Below are 16,072 nucleotides of genomic sequence, written 5' to 3'. Positions count from 1 at the left end.
CTCCCGATCTACCTCATTATGGCCTTTACACTTTTTTTATGCACTTACGCTGCAGCAGCAACAACATATTCTGCACTCTCCGTTCTCTTATTGGACAACCTGTTCTACTTGGGTATGATATATTTGCATTCACGTGTGGTATAATTTGCTTGGAAAGCACACAAAACAAAGCTTTTCACTTTATCTCAGTATCTCAGTGACAATAACAAGCCAGTATCCATACTTTTAATCATGCTAAATTAAAGATAATTCCATATTCTTGCACATTCTGGTGTAAATAATATTCTAATGAGCTCTTTTAATCTGTAAATGAAGATCTTGTATATTTATCTCCTTAGACTTGCCGATGTGAAAACTGTGTCTCATATGAGCATTCGATGATCTTAAAGATTTATATCAGGTTTCCTTTTAGCCTGCTTTTAATTCCAGGAAAAGGAGGCTCAGTTTGCTCAAGCAACCTTGATTTTATAAACCACCTTGTATAGGATTTCTTCTCATTCTGTTTTAAATGTCCTTGGCAATCTAGAAATATGCACTATGCTCCCAAGTGTGATCTGATCTTCATTCTCAATTCTAACTGCCTACCTAGTATTATTTTCTATTTCTCCGAAGTTAACCCGTCATTTTCTTTCACTATGGTCCTGTTAATATGTATAGCTGCGCCTGGCAGTTTTTTCATCATTTTTTTCATATATCTAAGCTAATGACAATTGCAGGAAAGTCAATTGAATATCATAAACCTAATCAGCGAAAGACATGACATGATGCAAGAAATTCCAGTATATGGTGCATTTCATACATTCGGAGCACCCAGAAAGCACTTAACCGTGCTTTGAACAACCTGTTCTACTTTGAAGTGTAGTGTTTCAGTTAAGTAAGCAAATTTTCACACTCAGTAAATGAGACGAATGACCAATTAACCTGTTTTGATGTGTTAGCTGAAGAAGAAATATTTGCCTGGAGAACTCTTTTGCTCTTTAGTCATAGTATTTTTTTTAATGTACCCGAGCAGGCAGACCAAGAAAAGAGACAGTTAGATGAATTTTATTCCCATTACAATCATGGCAGTCACCTCAATTGTGGTTTTAGAGTTCACGATAGAGCAGGAAAAAGGCCCTCTATATTTTCCTTAATGCTATCGGATATCTTTAGATATCTTTCTCTTAACATAGTACTCACATAAACATATGAACTTGCAAATAAGAGTAGAGAAGATTTTTACATAGACAGTGGTGGATTCCCGGAACACATTGCTATGGGCAGTGGTGGAGGCAGATATGACAGTGGCATTTCAGTGTCTTTTAGACAGGCACATGGATGTGCAGGGAAAGGAGGCATGTGCATTACGTGCAGGCAGAGGAGATTAGTTTAACTTGGCATCATATTCAGCGCAGACATTCTGGGGCCAAAGGATCTGTTCCTGTACTGTACAGTATCATGTTCTAGGTCACCTGACCTCTCAAGCCTGGCCTGCCATTCAGTAAGATAATGGCTAATGTGATTGTAACCTCAACTCCACATTCCTACTACGGAAACCTATCCCCTACCCCATGCTTGCTTATCAAGAATCTTTCTACCATTGACTTAAAAGTCTTTAATGACTCTGCTTCAACCTCCCTTGGATTCTGAAAGAAAACAATCTTACCTCGGTTTTAAAAAGAGCAAGCTAGGATTTTTAAACAGAGAACCAAGGTCTAGATGTTCTACAAGAGGAAACATCTTCTCCACATTCAATTCGTCAAGAACCTTCAGAATCTTATACGGTTCCATAACTCTCACTTCGGTGGATACCTGGCCAGTCTTCATAAGACAACCTGCCATTTCCAGGTATTAGTCAAACTGAATTAGATTAAGGCTTCAGAGCGGGTGTATTATGGAGATAAGCTTTGATAATATGCTTTTACTTTTAATATTAATACTGATTAGTGTGAGATTTAAATTCCCATTACATGAACAGCTTTGAGTGCCATTCAAAGAAATATTCACTGCCTATTTGCTTTACTGTTGTAATAGTTACACTGGTGCAAATGTTGCAAATTTGAAATTATTTTTTGCATTTACCTTCCTGCTGGTCAATGTATTTCCATGCCTGCACATTACGTTGCATAAGTACTCAATGTGCTGGAGGTCAAACTTGTATTTTGACATTGGATCACTACTGCGTCCATACATATTTCCAGCTGGTCCTTGCCTGAGGCACCAGATAGTCTTCATATCTGGGCCTGTAGGTTAACACCAGCCAAGGCTGGAGACTGTAGTGTGGTATCTTCCATTAGAATGGGATCACCAACTTCATTAAGGAGGTAAGAGAAGATTATGCATTTGTTTTTTTTCATTTCCCTTTATTATTGATGAAATGTACATCAACTGTACCCAAGAGCTTCTCCATCCCTATAGCAGAGATATTTAAAACTAGTGGACACAGGTTTAAGATAATGCAAGGGAGGTGTGTTGAAGTTAATGACTCTTTAATCGTCTCGATCACCCAAAATGAAAGGCAGGTGTTTGGAGAGCGGTTGGAATCTTGAACTCTCTGAGTGAGTGGTTGAATCAGAGACTCGTCTGGAGAGCACTTGAATTGCAAGGCACAGAAAGCTATGGAGCAAGCACTGGTTAGTGAGATTAGCAGGGAAGGGTATTTGATGGTCAGCATGGACATTTTATTTTGGAGATAATGCGTGGAAACATGTCAAGCCTACCATTGATCACCCGTTCAAACCAGTTCAATGTTATCCCACTTTATCATCCACTCCCTACCTACTCGGGACAGCATCCAAAGTCAGGATCAAACCCAGGTCTGTGGCACTGTGAGACAGCAGCTCTATCAGCTGAACCCCTGTGCCACCCAAATAGTGGGACAAAGCGTCTGTTTTAGTGTTGTAAAGATTCTAATAAAATAAAATTATTATTTGGCCTTCTGGCAGCTTTTGCTGTCATCGGGGTGGTCTCGTGTGTGAGATCTCAGGATGCATGGATTGAAGCTCAGTACTTGCTTCATAAGTTATCTGCAAGGATATTGGAACCTTTGTCGACATTGACTTTTAACAAAAGTTTTAAAGTTTCTTGGAAGGTTATGACATTTTATCAATCCTATGCCTTGTTTCCTCAGTTGGTCAGTGTCTTACAATAGCAGTGGCGTGTGTTATTATGATTGCTTTTGTTTTTAAGTTTATTTCCCATCTTTCCCATTTCAGCCATCTTTATATTTTAATATTTGTATATTGTTCAGTCACTGAATGCAATATTTATGCTGAGGTGGAGAACATAATTCCGAGACGGGAATGAAAGCATTATTGCAGTGATGATCTGAAGGAAGTATTGCACTGATTGTTGTTTGTCTCTGATTGTATTGTCCAGGAGTGCCAGCTTTTCACAGTCTATGCCCTTGCCAGGGTCCATAAAGAGGAATGGAGAGACATCTGTACAAAAATCGCCACGAGGTTACTCGCACTGTGTCAACGGGATTAATGGACAAATTCATGGCTTTCATAGTTTACCAAAACCATCAAAACACCATATGGATCAAAGAGACACCATGGCTTATGACTTGCCCAGGAGTCTGGGGTCTGATGATGTGGTCAGATATGGCTCATCCGGGTTAGACAATGATGATGAAGCAGTGTACACCTTCAATACTCCCAACAGCACCCTCTGCAGGCGGCTCAGTGAGGTTTCCACCGACTCTTACGATGTTCCATCCACACCTTTGTCCATCTACCATATTCCAAGGACATTCACCTTTGACAAAAATCACAACACGCTATCCACAGGCTCTGGTGACTCGGCCTCTGCACCTCCCCCACGGCCGCCTAAGCCTGCACAAGTCGACTGGAAGCCAGAAAGAAATAGCCCCAAGCAGCATTCTCGAAATGCCAAAAGCAAACAAACAATGTCAGCAGCAACAATCCCCAGAAGAAACACTGTTCCTGCAGTGGATAGCAACAGACTTCACAGAGGTAAAGTATTTTGAAATAATATGCATTCCAAATTCCCACTTCTGACTTCAGGTGTATCACCTCCCTACACTCGGGTCTGGATCAAAATTCCATCTCTCTGAACATTATTCTTGATTACATTAGCTGGATCAACCCTAATCATTCTGCTTTCACTTGTCTTTTAACAAAATAAAAAGCAGCAAACCTCAGATCCTAGAAAGTTAATTTAGAAATAAGATATTCCTGGAGCCACTGCACAGTTGAAGATAGATAAAGGGAATAGCTGCAGTGTTTTTTCACAGGATAGGACAATCTAAAGCTGGAGGCCAGAGGTTTATGGTGAGGAGAAAGATTTACGAGATTTGTGGAGCAACTTTTACCACACAGAGGATGGTGTGAATATAACAATGAAACAGTTACAGGAATTGGTTACAATTACAACATTTAAAAGACTCTTGTACAGGAACAGATACAAAGGAAATGTATGGAATGATAGGGGCCGGGTGTAGGCAAGTGGGACTAGCTCAGTTAGGCAACCTGGTTGGCATTGTCAAGGTGGGCTGAAGGGCCTGTTTACATGCAGCATAGTTCTATGACAATTTTTTTCTATGGAGTGAGCACAAGAGTCAACAATGTGGAAACAAATCAAGTGTTTCCAACCATTTCTGTCTTCGATTTGAAAACAGATAATGGAAATGACACTGACTATTACAATCCAAAGCTAAAAAATCCACAACAAGTAGATGTTGATGTAGTAATGACGGCAAATTATCCCACTCTAACAAACCATCTTCTTCTTCTTCTTAAGCCCTTTGCTCCCTAGGGAGCATAGACCATTGACAAATGTCCTCCACCTCACTCGGTTGTTGGCAGTTCTTTCGAGACCTCCCCAGTTGAGCCCAGTCTCAGACATTTCTGTCTGGACACCTCTACTCCAGCTGATCCTGGGGTTCTAACAAACCATGCGTTTCAGTAATGAAGAGTGCAGACACATAAAATGAGAAAAGGTAGGTTTAAAATTGAATCACTGACTTTGGGAAATCACCAAGCAAAAGTATTGTAAGAAATGAACACGAGTTATCTGACCCGTGGACCCGCCGAGTTACTCCAGCTTTTTGTGTCTTTCATGGGTTATCTCTGCCTGGCTATTCATGCCAGTCTTAATGGTTAGGTGAGGATTACACACATGGCAGCCTCTAAAGAGGTCAAAGTGATGCCCTCCAGGTATGTGTAGTCAGAAAAAATTATGATGAAGGACATTCATGAAATTTTAAAAAAGCAATACACAAACACAGAGAGAGGCAACAAGAGGTTTACCAGAATGTTGCCTGGGTTAGAGGGTATTAACTACAGTGAGAGATTGGACAGACTTGGATTGGTTTCTCTGGAACGCCAGGAGACCTGATAGGATTTTGTAAAATTATAGGATCCATAGATAGGGTAAACAGTCTGAACTTTTTTATGAGGATGGAAAAATCAAATGCTAGAGGGCATAGCTTCAAGGTGAGGTGGGGGTGCAAAGTTTAAAGGGGCTATGAGCCGCAACTGTTTTACACATGGGGTGGCGAGTGCTTGGAATGCACTGCTGGTGGTGATGGTTGGTGGTGGTGTCACTGCAGAGATTATGCTGGGAAGTGGGGGTGTGGAAAATCACTAGAAAGACGGTAAGTACAGGTTATTTATGCTTGTTACTGGTGGGCAAGAATAAAGCTGGCACCATATTCTAAATCATAAACTTAAATATGAAACAGGATTTCTCAGTCATGATTTTGTAAATTTGAAGGCAATTAGCAACACAACTTTTGTTTTTTTGCATATCAGTCTTTTAAATTAGTTTGCTAGTAGTGAATTAAAATCAGTACGTTCATACTTAAAGCAGGAAGGACAAAAGTATATTTGAAGGAAATCCCCTCCTTCAAATATACTTTGTATTTTCAGAAAAGCCCCTTAAAATTCCTGCTTTAAATATGAATGCACTGATTTTAATTCAAAAGACTGAAATGCAAAAAAAACAAAAGTTCTGTTGTTAATTAATTACCTTCAAAATTTACAAAATTATGGCTGTCAGAAATCCTGTTTCACATTTAAGTTTATGATTTAGAATATGGTGATTGTTTTATTTGTGGCCACCAATAACAAGCATAAATGATTTAGGCAGGCACTACGAAGGATTTTGTTTGCACGTGGATTTCCAATGTTGCACTGCTGCAAGTGAAGGACTTTCGGAAAACATAAGGTCAGAAGACTCGCCATTAAATGTATTTTATATGAAACAGACACCATTTCAGCTGAGTACTAATATAATTCCATTTCAATGCTGATATATTAATGACTATATATTAAATGACTATATATTAAAAGCAATTTTAACTAATTTTTCCGCATTATCAGCTTCTTCGTGTGAAACGTATGATTATCCCCGTCTCACCGCAAAAACTGAAGGCCGCTCCATGGAGTCCGTTAACGATGGATTCAGTTCTTACTTGGTAGGAATGCACAATTATATTTTTACAGCCCAGTATGCTCATTGCTGTCCTGAACCTCTGACTAGTGAATGTTATCATGTATTCTGTATTCTGATGTATCGCTTGTCTTGCAAACCAGATTTTTGTGGTTGAATTATCATCAGCCTCCATCCTTGCTCAGTGAACCCTGCAGCAACTTCTCGGATCTGCATTTGCACAGTCAAAGGAAAATGATCAAGCCTTGTTGGAGTCAGATGCAAATGAGTTATAAGAGTGTAATGTCACAATTATTGCCCTATCTGCCGTTAATTAATTTTATATTTATGGAATGTAGAATTCTCTGCTTTCTAAAAATAGTTTGAATAGCTCAAATAACTTTTTTTTAAGTTCATACTTCAGCTTATAACCACTCCATTCTGAACCAATGATTGCAATAAACACTTGTTATAATGGACCATGGTGGGTGGGTGGAGGGAAGAAGGAAGAAAGGTGTCTGTGATTGCCGATTGTCCATCATGACCGAGTGTAATATATGGCATTTCATGAACAGCACTGAGAGAGGTGCCTTTTTTTTAGTTGAACATTAAACCAAAGCCTTACCTGCCCTCAGCTACAAAGTTCGGAGGTAGATGTGACCAAGGAATCTGTGTGGGCCAGGGGGTTGTGTTGGCATCAGCAGTGGTGGTGGTGGTCAGTATAACTGAAATCCGTTATGAAGAGGTCCGTGAAAATGAGGGTTCACTGTATTTCACTTCCAAACAAAAACCTGTTCATTGCTATTTATCTTCAAAATGATTGGCTGCTCAGCTTTTGGCATTAGGAATTTAGTATTTGCAACCTCAAATATAAATTCTGTTTGTCTCTCACTTCCAAATAAAAAGGTCTACTTGATATAGAATGTTATTGATATTGCTATTCATTTATTATTGTATGTGTACCGGATACAGTAAAAAAATGTTGTGCGCATGCTATTCAGTCAAATCATATTATACATAAGTATAATCAAGCCATGCGTGTGTAAGAGATGGTACAATGAGAACAATACTAGGGTGAAGAATATGCTGCTACAACACTATAGCATTTCAGATATAGAAAAATACCAGATTTTTTAAAGTATAAGATCTGTGGTGAGATAGGTCGGAGATTGAGATTAAACCTTAACTTGTGGGAGGACCATCTATTAGTCAGATAACAGCAAGGAAGATGCTGTTTTTTAACGTTCAGGCTTTTGAATTTTCTGCCTGACAGGAGAGGGGAGAAGAGGAAATGACCAGGGGGAAAATAGTCCTTGATTATGTTGGCTGTTTTCCCAAGGCAGTGTGAAATGTAACAACTCTAAATGTTTTTTTATTGTACTGCCTCAATTGGTAAAGTACATACATGTGATTCTTCATTGGTTTCCTTTTGTACAAATAATCTCTAGCTCAGCTCAGACCCCTGGAAACGTCGTACAAACCACTTACGAATCCATTAGTTTAGCGATTAGTTGTAATTCTTCAATTGCCATATTACACTTCTGGCAGCACATAATGTAACTAGTCGAGCCACTGCCTCATGGATTCAGAGACCTGGGTTCAATCCTGACTCGGGCACTGTCAGTATGGAGTTTGTACATTCCTTCTGTGGTTTCCTCTGGGTGTTCCAATTTCCTCCCACATCCCAAATATGTGCAGGTTGGTGGGTTTGTTGGCCACTGTGAACTGTTCCTGGTGTGCAGTTGAGTGGTAGAGTCTGCGATGAGAACCATAAGACAGATTTAGGAGCAGATTTAGGTCATTTGGCCCATCGATCCCACTTCACCATTCAATCATGGCTCATCTATTTTTCCCTCTCAACCCCATTTTCCTGCCTTCTCCCCATAACTCCCCCACCCCCGAGGAGGGGGGAAATGGATGAGAATGTGGGATAAATAAAATGTATGATTGACAAAGTATTAGCTTAAACGGTTAATTGATGATCAGTGTGGGCTTGGTTTGCCAAAAGGATTGTGTTCCACATTGCATCTCTTTCTAAGACCTACAATCTTTCAGTCAAATTTTAGGCCTTGTAAGATTAAGCCAATATGGACTTCGAGTAAAAAAATATATATATTTTTTTTGGTTTTCCAAGCTGACATGTCATAAAAACAAAAACAATGTTATGCAAGGCACACTGAAACCTATCTAGCATTGGTTCTGATGTATGCTGAAACAAAATTCTTGTGTCTTCACAGAGAACAAAATTCACGGCATCCCAGTCAGAAAGTATGGAATCTGAGGACAATTACGTGCCAATGAACCCAGGTTCCGTGTCTCCATTTAACCCGGAAAGTCATCAAGATGTCTATATGCCCATGAGTCCTGGTCCCCACCACTTTGACTTCTCTGGATTCTCTTCAGCCACATTTCCTTCCCGCAAAGGAAGTACGGCTTCTTTCTGCCTCAAAGCTAATTTTCCTGCAGTGTTGCTGCCGCCTCCAGTCAATCGTAATCTTAAACCAGACAGAAAATGTGAGTTTTTACAGTTTCATTAACATTTACTGTAACTGGAAAATATTTTCTTTTAAGATCCATAAAAGCAGTGCAGTGGCAACAGTGCTTAACCTACCAGACTTATAATTCTGAGAACTAGACAAATATTCTTGAACAGGTTCAAAACCATCTCAGTAATAATTTAACATTAAAAAAAATTCTAGCTTTGAATATGATGGCAAAATAGCCAGATTGATGTAAAGTTCATCTGCTTCACAAATGCCTTGCAGGGGAGAAACCTGCCATCATTACCGTCTGCATAATATGGATGTGCCAACCCAGTTGAGTCTCAAATGTCTGTAAGGCACTCAATTCCAAGGCAGTTTGTGACAGTCAATAAGTCAGTGGCACCCAGATCCTGAAAAATGAATAAATTAAAAAATAAAGTTTAATCTTCAACATAATACATTGTTATAGGTTGTTTGTCACTGTGCGAAATTTGCAGTCAGACAACGACAAACATTCAAGGATGTCCTCAAAGCCTTCCTGGCAATGTAACATCCCCAATGGCTCCTTGGAATCGTAGGCTTATGTCCGATTAACGTGGTGAAGGAGCGTTTGGGATAGTACTGGGAACCTCAAGACCATGCATATGAAACATGCAGAGGTCCTCATGAAACACCAGGAGCAGACCATGTCACAAACTCTCTGTCCACTCTTTCGTTGGGCCACCAGCTGCTCGATGTGTGGGTTTAATCTAAATAGTGGGGGGGAGGGATTGACAAATTGGGAGTATAAAGATTAGCAATGTTACAAAATTTTGAGATTTAAAAAATCAAGTCTGCAATTTATCCCATCAGATAAAGCATAACAATAAGTTTAATTTGACACCTAATTCACTTTCATATCTCAAGTAATAAAAAGGTTATGGCCATTTTCATACTCGGAAATTAGCATCTTGTTCCCTATTGATTTTCTATGGACATAACAAAAAAGCTGTGATCGTGGACAGTCAAAAGCCCATAACCTTCTTAAAAATTAAGAGAACTGAATGAAATTTTCAGTTATCATAGATTGAAGCATTCTGAAACAAATATAAAATAATCTTACTTGGATGACCTGAAATTAAAGCATATAATTAGTTAGTTACCCAATTGTAGCTAATTTCAAACTTCAATTACTAGATCTAAACATCTATCCATTTCTTAACAAATGATTAACATATTTAAATAGCCCTAGTGTTCAAATAATATTCACAAATAATTCACAATAAAACATGATTTTTAAATCTCATTTACATCAATTTATAGGCCAAATGGAAGGAATTTAGTGTTCATTTGCTGTAAATTAAAGTCAATTTAAATCGGCTTTCTAGTGGGTTCCTGTGAACGCGCTGGTTTAGAACGTTCACATTGCGCTGGATTTGTGCCCTCAAGTGCCCAGAAAAATACTGCGGGATATAAAGATCCCAAAATGAACTACTCGCTATAGAAAACTTTATAAACAGGGTTATATACAAGCCCCATTTAATGTAAAAATAAGGTACATACCTTTAATTGTTTGCTTTATAAAACCCTGGGGCTGCGAGAGGTTGCGGAGTGAGAGAGTGATTTTTAAACTACTATAAACATTATACAAGGCCATAAAAACTAATAATACCTTTTGCGACGGGGTCTTCCAGCGATTTTCCGTTAATGATTTACTAGGCTGAACATTTTCGATTGGAACAGCCTAGTAAAAATCGCGTTTTAAACCCGCCCCCTCTAAACAGCGGCAAAATCACACACAAGGGGTGGGGCAGATGCTCAGCCACGATTCAGGTAGGTTTTGTAACATACCTATAAAGATGGAGTTAAAGGGGAAGTGAGTGCAGGAAACGTTACTCCCGAATTAATGTGAAGGAAAGTTCGAGAAGGGATAAGAGAGTGTCCGGGCCAATAGTGAGGGGGGAGGTGAATACCGAAGCCAAAGTGTTGTATACGGATGCACAAAGTATAAGAAATAAAGTGGATGAGCTTGAGGCTGTTAGAAATTGGCAAGTATGATGTTGGGGGAATTACAGAGACATGGGCTGCAAGAGGACCAGGGCTGGGAACAGAATATTCAAGGGTATATATCCTATCGAAGAAACAGACAGATGGGCAAATGGGGTGGGTAGCTCTGTTGGTGAAGAATGAAATTCAGTCCCTTGCGAGGGGTGACAGAATCAGGAGATGTAGAGTCAGTATGGATGGAACTGAGAAATTGTAAGGGCAAAAAGGGAGTTATCTACAGGCCCCCAAATGTAGCCTGGATATAGGGTGCAAGTTGAATTGAGAGTTAAAATTGGCATGTTGTAAAGGTAATGCTACGGTTGTTATGGGAGATTTCAACATACAGGTAGACTGGGAAAATCAGGTTGGTGCTGGACCCCAAGAAAGGGAGTTTGTGGAGTGCATCCGTGATGGATTCTTAGAGCAGCTTGTACTGGAGCATACCAGGGAGAAGGCAATTTTGGATTTAATGTTGTATAATGAACTGGATTTGACAAGGGAACTCGAGGTAAAGGAGCCATTAGAAGGTAGTGACCATAATATGGTCAGTTATAATCTACAATTGGAGAGGGAGAAGGGTAAATCAAAGGTGTCAGTATTACAGTTGAACAAAGGGGACTATGGAGCCATGCGGGAGGAGCTGGCCAAAGTTCACTGGAAAGAGACCATAGCAGGGATGACAGTGGACAACAATGGCAGGTATTTCTGGGAATAATACAGAAAGTGCAGGATCAGTTCATTCCAAAGAGGAAGATTCCAGGGGGAAGTGGCGACTGTGGCTGACAAGGGACAGTATAAAAATAAAAGAGAACAAGTATAACATAACAAAGATGAGCGGGAAGCCAGAGGATTGGGTAACTTTAAAGAGCAACAGAAGATAACTAAAAAGGCAATACGGGGAGAAAAGATGAGGTGCGAAGATAAGCTAGCCAAGAATATAAAGAAAGATAGTAAAAGCTTCTTTAGGTATGGGAAGAGGAAAAAAATCGTTAAGACCAAAATTGGACCCTTGAAGACTGAAAAGAGAAATTTTATTATGGGGAACAAGGAAATGGCAGACGAGTTGAACAGGTACTTTGGATCCATCGTCACTAAGGAGGACATCAACAATCTCCCTGATGTACTAGTGGCCAGAGGATCTAGGGTGATGGAGGAACTGAAGGAAATTCACATTAGGCAGGAAATGGAGCTGGGTAGACTGATGGAACTGAAGGTTGATAAATCCCCAGGTACTGATGGTCTGCATCCCAGTGTACTTAAGGAAGTGGCTCTTGAAATTGTGAATGCATTGGTGTTCTATAGATTCAGGATGAGTTCCTGTGGATTGGAGGGTAGCTAATGTTATCCCACTTTTTAAGAAAGGCGGGAGAGAGAAAACAAGGAATTATAGATCAGTTAGCCTGACATTGGTGGTGGGGAAGATGCTGGAGTCAATTATAAAAGATGAAATAGCGGCACATTTGGATAGCAGTAGCAGGATCAGTCAGCATGGATTTACGAAGGGGAAATCATGCTTGACTAATCTTCTGGATTTTTTTGTGGATGTAACTGGGAATATAGACAAGGGAGAGCCAGTGGATGTAGTGTACCTGGACTTTCAGAAAGGATTTGATAAGATCCCACATGGGGGATGAGTGGACAAAATTAGAGCAAATGGTATTGAGGGTAGGGTGCTGACATGGATAGAAAATTGGTTGGCAGACAGAAAACAAAGAGTAGGGATTAACGGGTCCCTTTCAGAATGGCAGGCAGGTACTAATGGGGTACCGCAAGGCTCGGTGCTGGGACCGCAGCTATTTACAATATACATTAATGATTTAGATGAAGGGATTAAAAGTAACATTAGCAAATTTGCAGATGACACAAAGCTGGGTGGCAGTATGAACTATAAGGAGGATGCTATGAGGATGCAGGGTGACTTGGACACGTTGGGTGAGTGGGTAGATGCATGGCAGATGTAGTTTAATGTGGATAAATGTGAGTTTATCCACTTTGGTGACATAAACAGGAAGGCAGATTATTATCCAAATGGTTTCAAATTGGGAAAAGGGGAAGTACAACGGGATCTGGGGGGGGGTCCTTGTTTATCAGTCACTGAAAGTAAGCATGCAGGTACAGCAGGCAGTGAAGAAAGCGAATGACATGTTGGCCTTCATAACAAGGGTAGTTGAGTATAGGAGCAAAGAGGCCCTTGTGCAGTTGTGCAGGGCCCTTGTGAGATCACACCTGGAGTATTCTGTGCAGTTTTGGTCTCCAAATTTGAGGAAGGACATTTGTGCTTTTGAGGGAGTGCAGCGTAGGTTCACAAGGTTAATTCCCAGGATGGCAGGACTGTCATATGTTGATAGAATGGAGTGGCTGGGCGTGTATACCCTCCAATTTAGAAGGATGAGAGGGGATCAGTGAAACATATAAGATTATTAAGGCTTTGGGCACTCTAGAGGCAGGAAACATGTTCCCGATGTTGGGGGTGTGCAGAACCAGGGACCACAGTTTAAGAGGGGTAAGCCATTTAGAACTGAGATGAGCAAATACTTTTTCACACAGAGAGTTGTGAGTCTGTGGAATTCTGTGCCTCAGAGGGCGGTGGAGGACGGTTCTCTGGATGCTTTCAAGAGATAGTTAGATAGATCTCTTAAAGATAGCGGAGTCAAGGGATATGGGGAGAAGGCAGGAACGTGGTACTGATTGTGGATGATCAGCCATGATCACATTGAACGGCGGTGTTGGCTCGAAGGGCCAAATGGCCTACTCCTGCACCTATTGTCTATTGCAGTGGTTCTTAACCTGGGGGGTCAAGATCTCATGGGGGGGGGGTCGTTTGGAGCTTTTCCAGGGGGCATGAAGGGTTCATAAATAACATATCCATTTGTTGAGTAGACAAAATTTCTGAAGAAGGATTTCGGACCGAAACGTTGCCTATTTCCTTCGCTCCATAGATGCTGCCTCACCCGCTGCGTTTCTCAAGCATTTTTGTCTACTATTCATTTGTTGATCCCATTTTTAGGAAGCTAACAAAGGTACATACCACATTCAGTATTCTGTTCGCGTATATACATATGTATGTCAAAAAAGTTAAGAAACACTGGTCTATTGTCTGTTGATCCATGGAAGTCTATAGATCTGACATTGGCCTCATCAGCCATTTCAGAATTCACAAAACAGGTGAAAGAGGGTCATCCACAATCCCAAGGGACTGCCTCAGAAGAAGACTCGGTTCCTCGTTAAAATAATCAAGACACCTATAGATTTACCACAACTGTTGGGAAGTTGTGCATAGAATATTTATTGTAGTTCACCAAAGTTCTCCTGGTGGGGGATTCTGGTATCAGGTTTTGAATTTGAAAATGGACCATGAAGTATCATCATTTCAAACATCTTTTCTGCTCCACGTTTCAGAGTCACGCAATTTGAAATGGTCATAACAGTCACTAGTTAATGGTATACTCTTCTATATTTTGTGTTTATATTTCAGCCAAGGCAGGACCTTTGGAAACAAGAAACCACACAGTAATTGATGAGCTTCCTTTCAAGTCCCCCGTTACCAGATCTTGGTCCAGGCCAGTGTAAGTCTTTATCTCAAAGCTCACTAATTGTAACTAATATTTAAAAAATCTTTACTTCTTGCTGGCAAATATCTCAGTCAGTTAGGCAGCATCTGTGGAAAAAAGAGTCAAAGTGGAATTCTTGTTTTATTCGTTGGTTAATAATATTTAATTTGTTTATTGCTTGGTGGGAAAGTCCATCTCCTTAAAATAAAAACAAATGCTGGAAATGCTCAATAGATCACAAGAGAGTTACAAATTTAATGTGCAAGGGTGATAACAAGTTGTAACTCATTATAAGCAAGTGCAGACGCTGCGAAATGGTGGAGGGGGCCAAAAGACAGGGTCGAGCCTCAGCTGGAGAGGATGATAGAAACTCCCTGCCTGACCTGCTACACATTTCTAGCATCCTGCAACTTTTCAGATTTTCAACATCCACACTACTTGATGTCTACCGAGTCGGACCTCTTCCAGAAATGTTGATCTTTGAGTTCTGTTCTTCGCTTCCCACGGGATTGCGTTTCAGAGTTCCATTTTATTTTCCCTTGGCAACTATCTCAGATTTACTTCTCATTGGTTCAACCAAAATTAAGCCCTCCGTGTTTTGGATCCATCACTAATTATAGGCCATCCATGATCTTCAGCACTCTTGCTGCATCCTGAGATCCACGTACTGCCATATCTGGGCACCCAACCTTTCTTCAGCAGCACCATCTCACTTTGTCTCAAAGTTTTGTTCTGGTCGGCTTCCATTTCATTCTTTGTCTGATCCACTGCATTAGTAAAACACATTTTTTATTTCAAGATTCCATTCTTCTACGACTCATGGGAATCAACCCTCCCGCTGATACTTCATGGTATTCACATTCCTCTAACTCCACCCAACATCAGACTTTGCTATGGGGCCCATTACTTCCTCATTCCTTTTGCTCTCCGAGTTCAAGCAATTATTCTGCCGCAAAGGTCCCCAACCTCATCTGCTCATAATACCATTAGAATTAATACTGAGCTTGGCTTAATGCCTCTACATTAACCCCTTGAGTCAGAAATAATGCCAAACCCAATTGTTCTCCCTCTGTACTACAGATCCTATCTCACATTTTTAGTTCCTGTTTTTCTGGTTTCTTACACTCCCTCTTTGTCACCATGTAGTCTATCTCCAATTATTCATCCACCTTTTTATCTTTAACTGGTTTTGGGCTTCACCTTTACATAGGAATACAGAAACCATTCAGCCCTTTCTATATGCCAGAGCTCATGAAACACCTAACCGACTCTCCTACAACTGATCTTTCTACTTAATTTTATCATGAACAGGATGTACCCTGGTTAGTTACATTCCTTGAATAAAAATGGTGCTATTATTGATTCCAGAACTGCTGTCAACCCCATTTCGTCACAAAATTGCCGCCCGTTGTCAACACAGAGCGTCACCAGCACTGACTCAGGAGACAGTGAAGAAAACTATGTTGCAATGGTAAGTAGGCCAAAAATGTACACACACATTTTATTGACAAATTACATTACTGAAGGTAGCCAAGATGCAATGCGAACTTTGATTATACAAGCATATTGAAATTAAAGACAATGAAGGACTTGCCTGGGCATTCCACACCATTCTATATAGGTCACACTCATCACCCG

At 40.3% G+C, this 16,072-nt stretch overlaps 1 protein-coding gene across 3 annotated transcripts in view; it reads left to right on the top strand.

The window, feature by feature from the left end:
- gab2 (GRB2-associated binding protein 2) overlaps positions 1 to 16,072 on the top strand; it is a 239,020-nt gene that overhangs the window by 210,650 nt on the left and 12,298 nt on the right. For all 3 annotated transcript variants that reach the window (XM_055637177.1, XM_055637176.1, XM_055637178.1), the window contains exons 4-8: positions 3,358 to 3,956; positions 6,327 to 6,421; positions 8,613 to 8,889; positions 14,359 to 14,449; positions 15,803 to 15,905. In XM_055637177.1, the coding sequence (XP_055493152.1) occupies positions 3,358 to 3,956; positions 6,327 to 6,421; positions 8,613 to 8,889; positions 14,359 to 14,449; positions 15,803 to 15,905 (1,165 nt within the window). The remainder of the gene's footprint in view (positions 1 to 3,357; positions 3,957 to 6,326; positions 6,422 to 8,612; positions 8,890 to 14,358; positions 14,450 to 15,802; positions 15,906 to 16,072) is intronic.

This window comes from Leucoraja erinacea, chromosome 6 (genome assembly GCF_028641065.1).
Source record: "Leucoraja erinacea ecotype New England chromosome 6, Leri_hhj_1, whole genome shotgun sequence".
Taxonomy (NCBI): domain Eukaryota; kingdom Metazoa; phylum Chordata; class Chondrichthyes; order Rajiformes; family Rajidae; genus Leucoraja; species Leucoraja erinaceus.
This window is presented reverse-complemented; position numbering and strand designations above follow the sequence as displayed.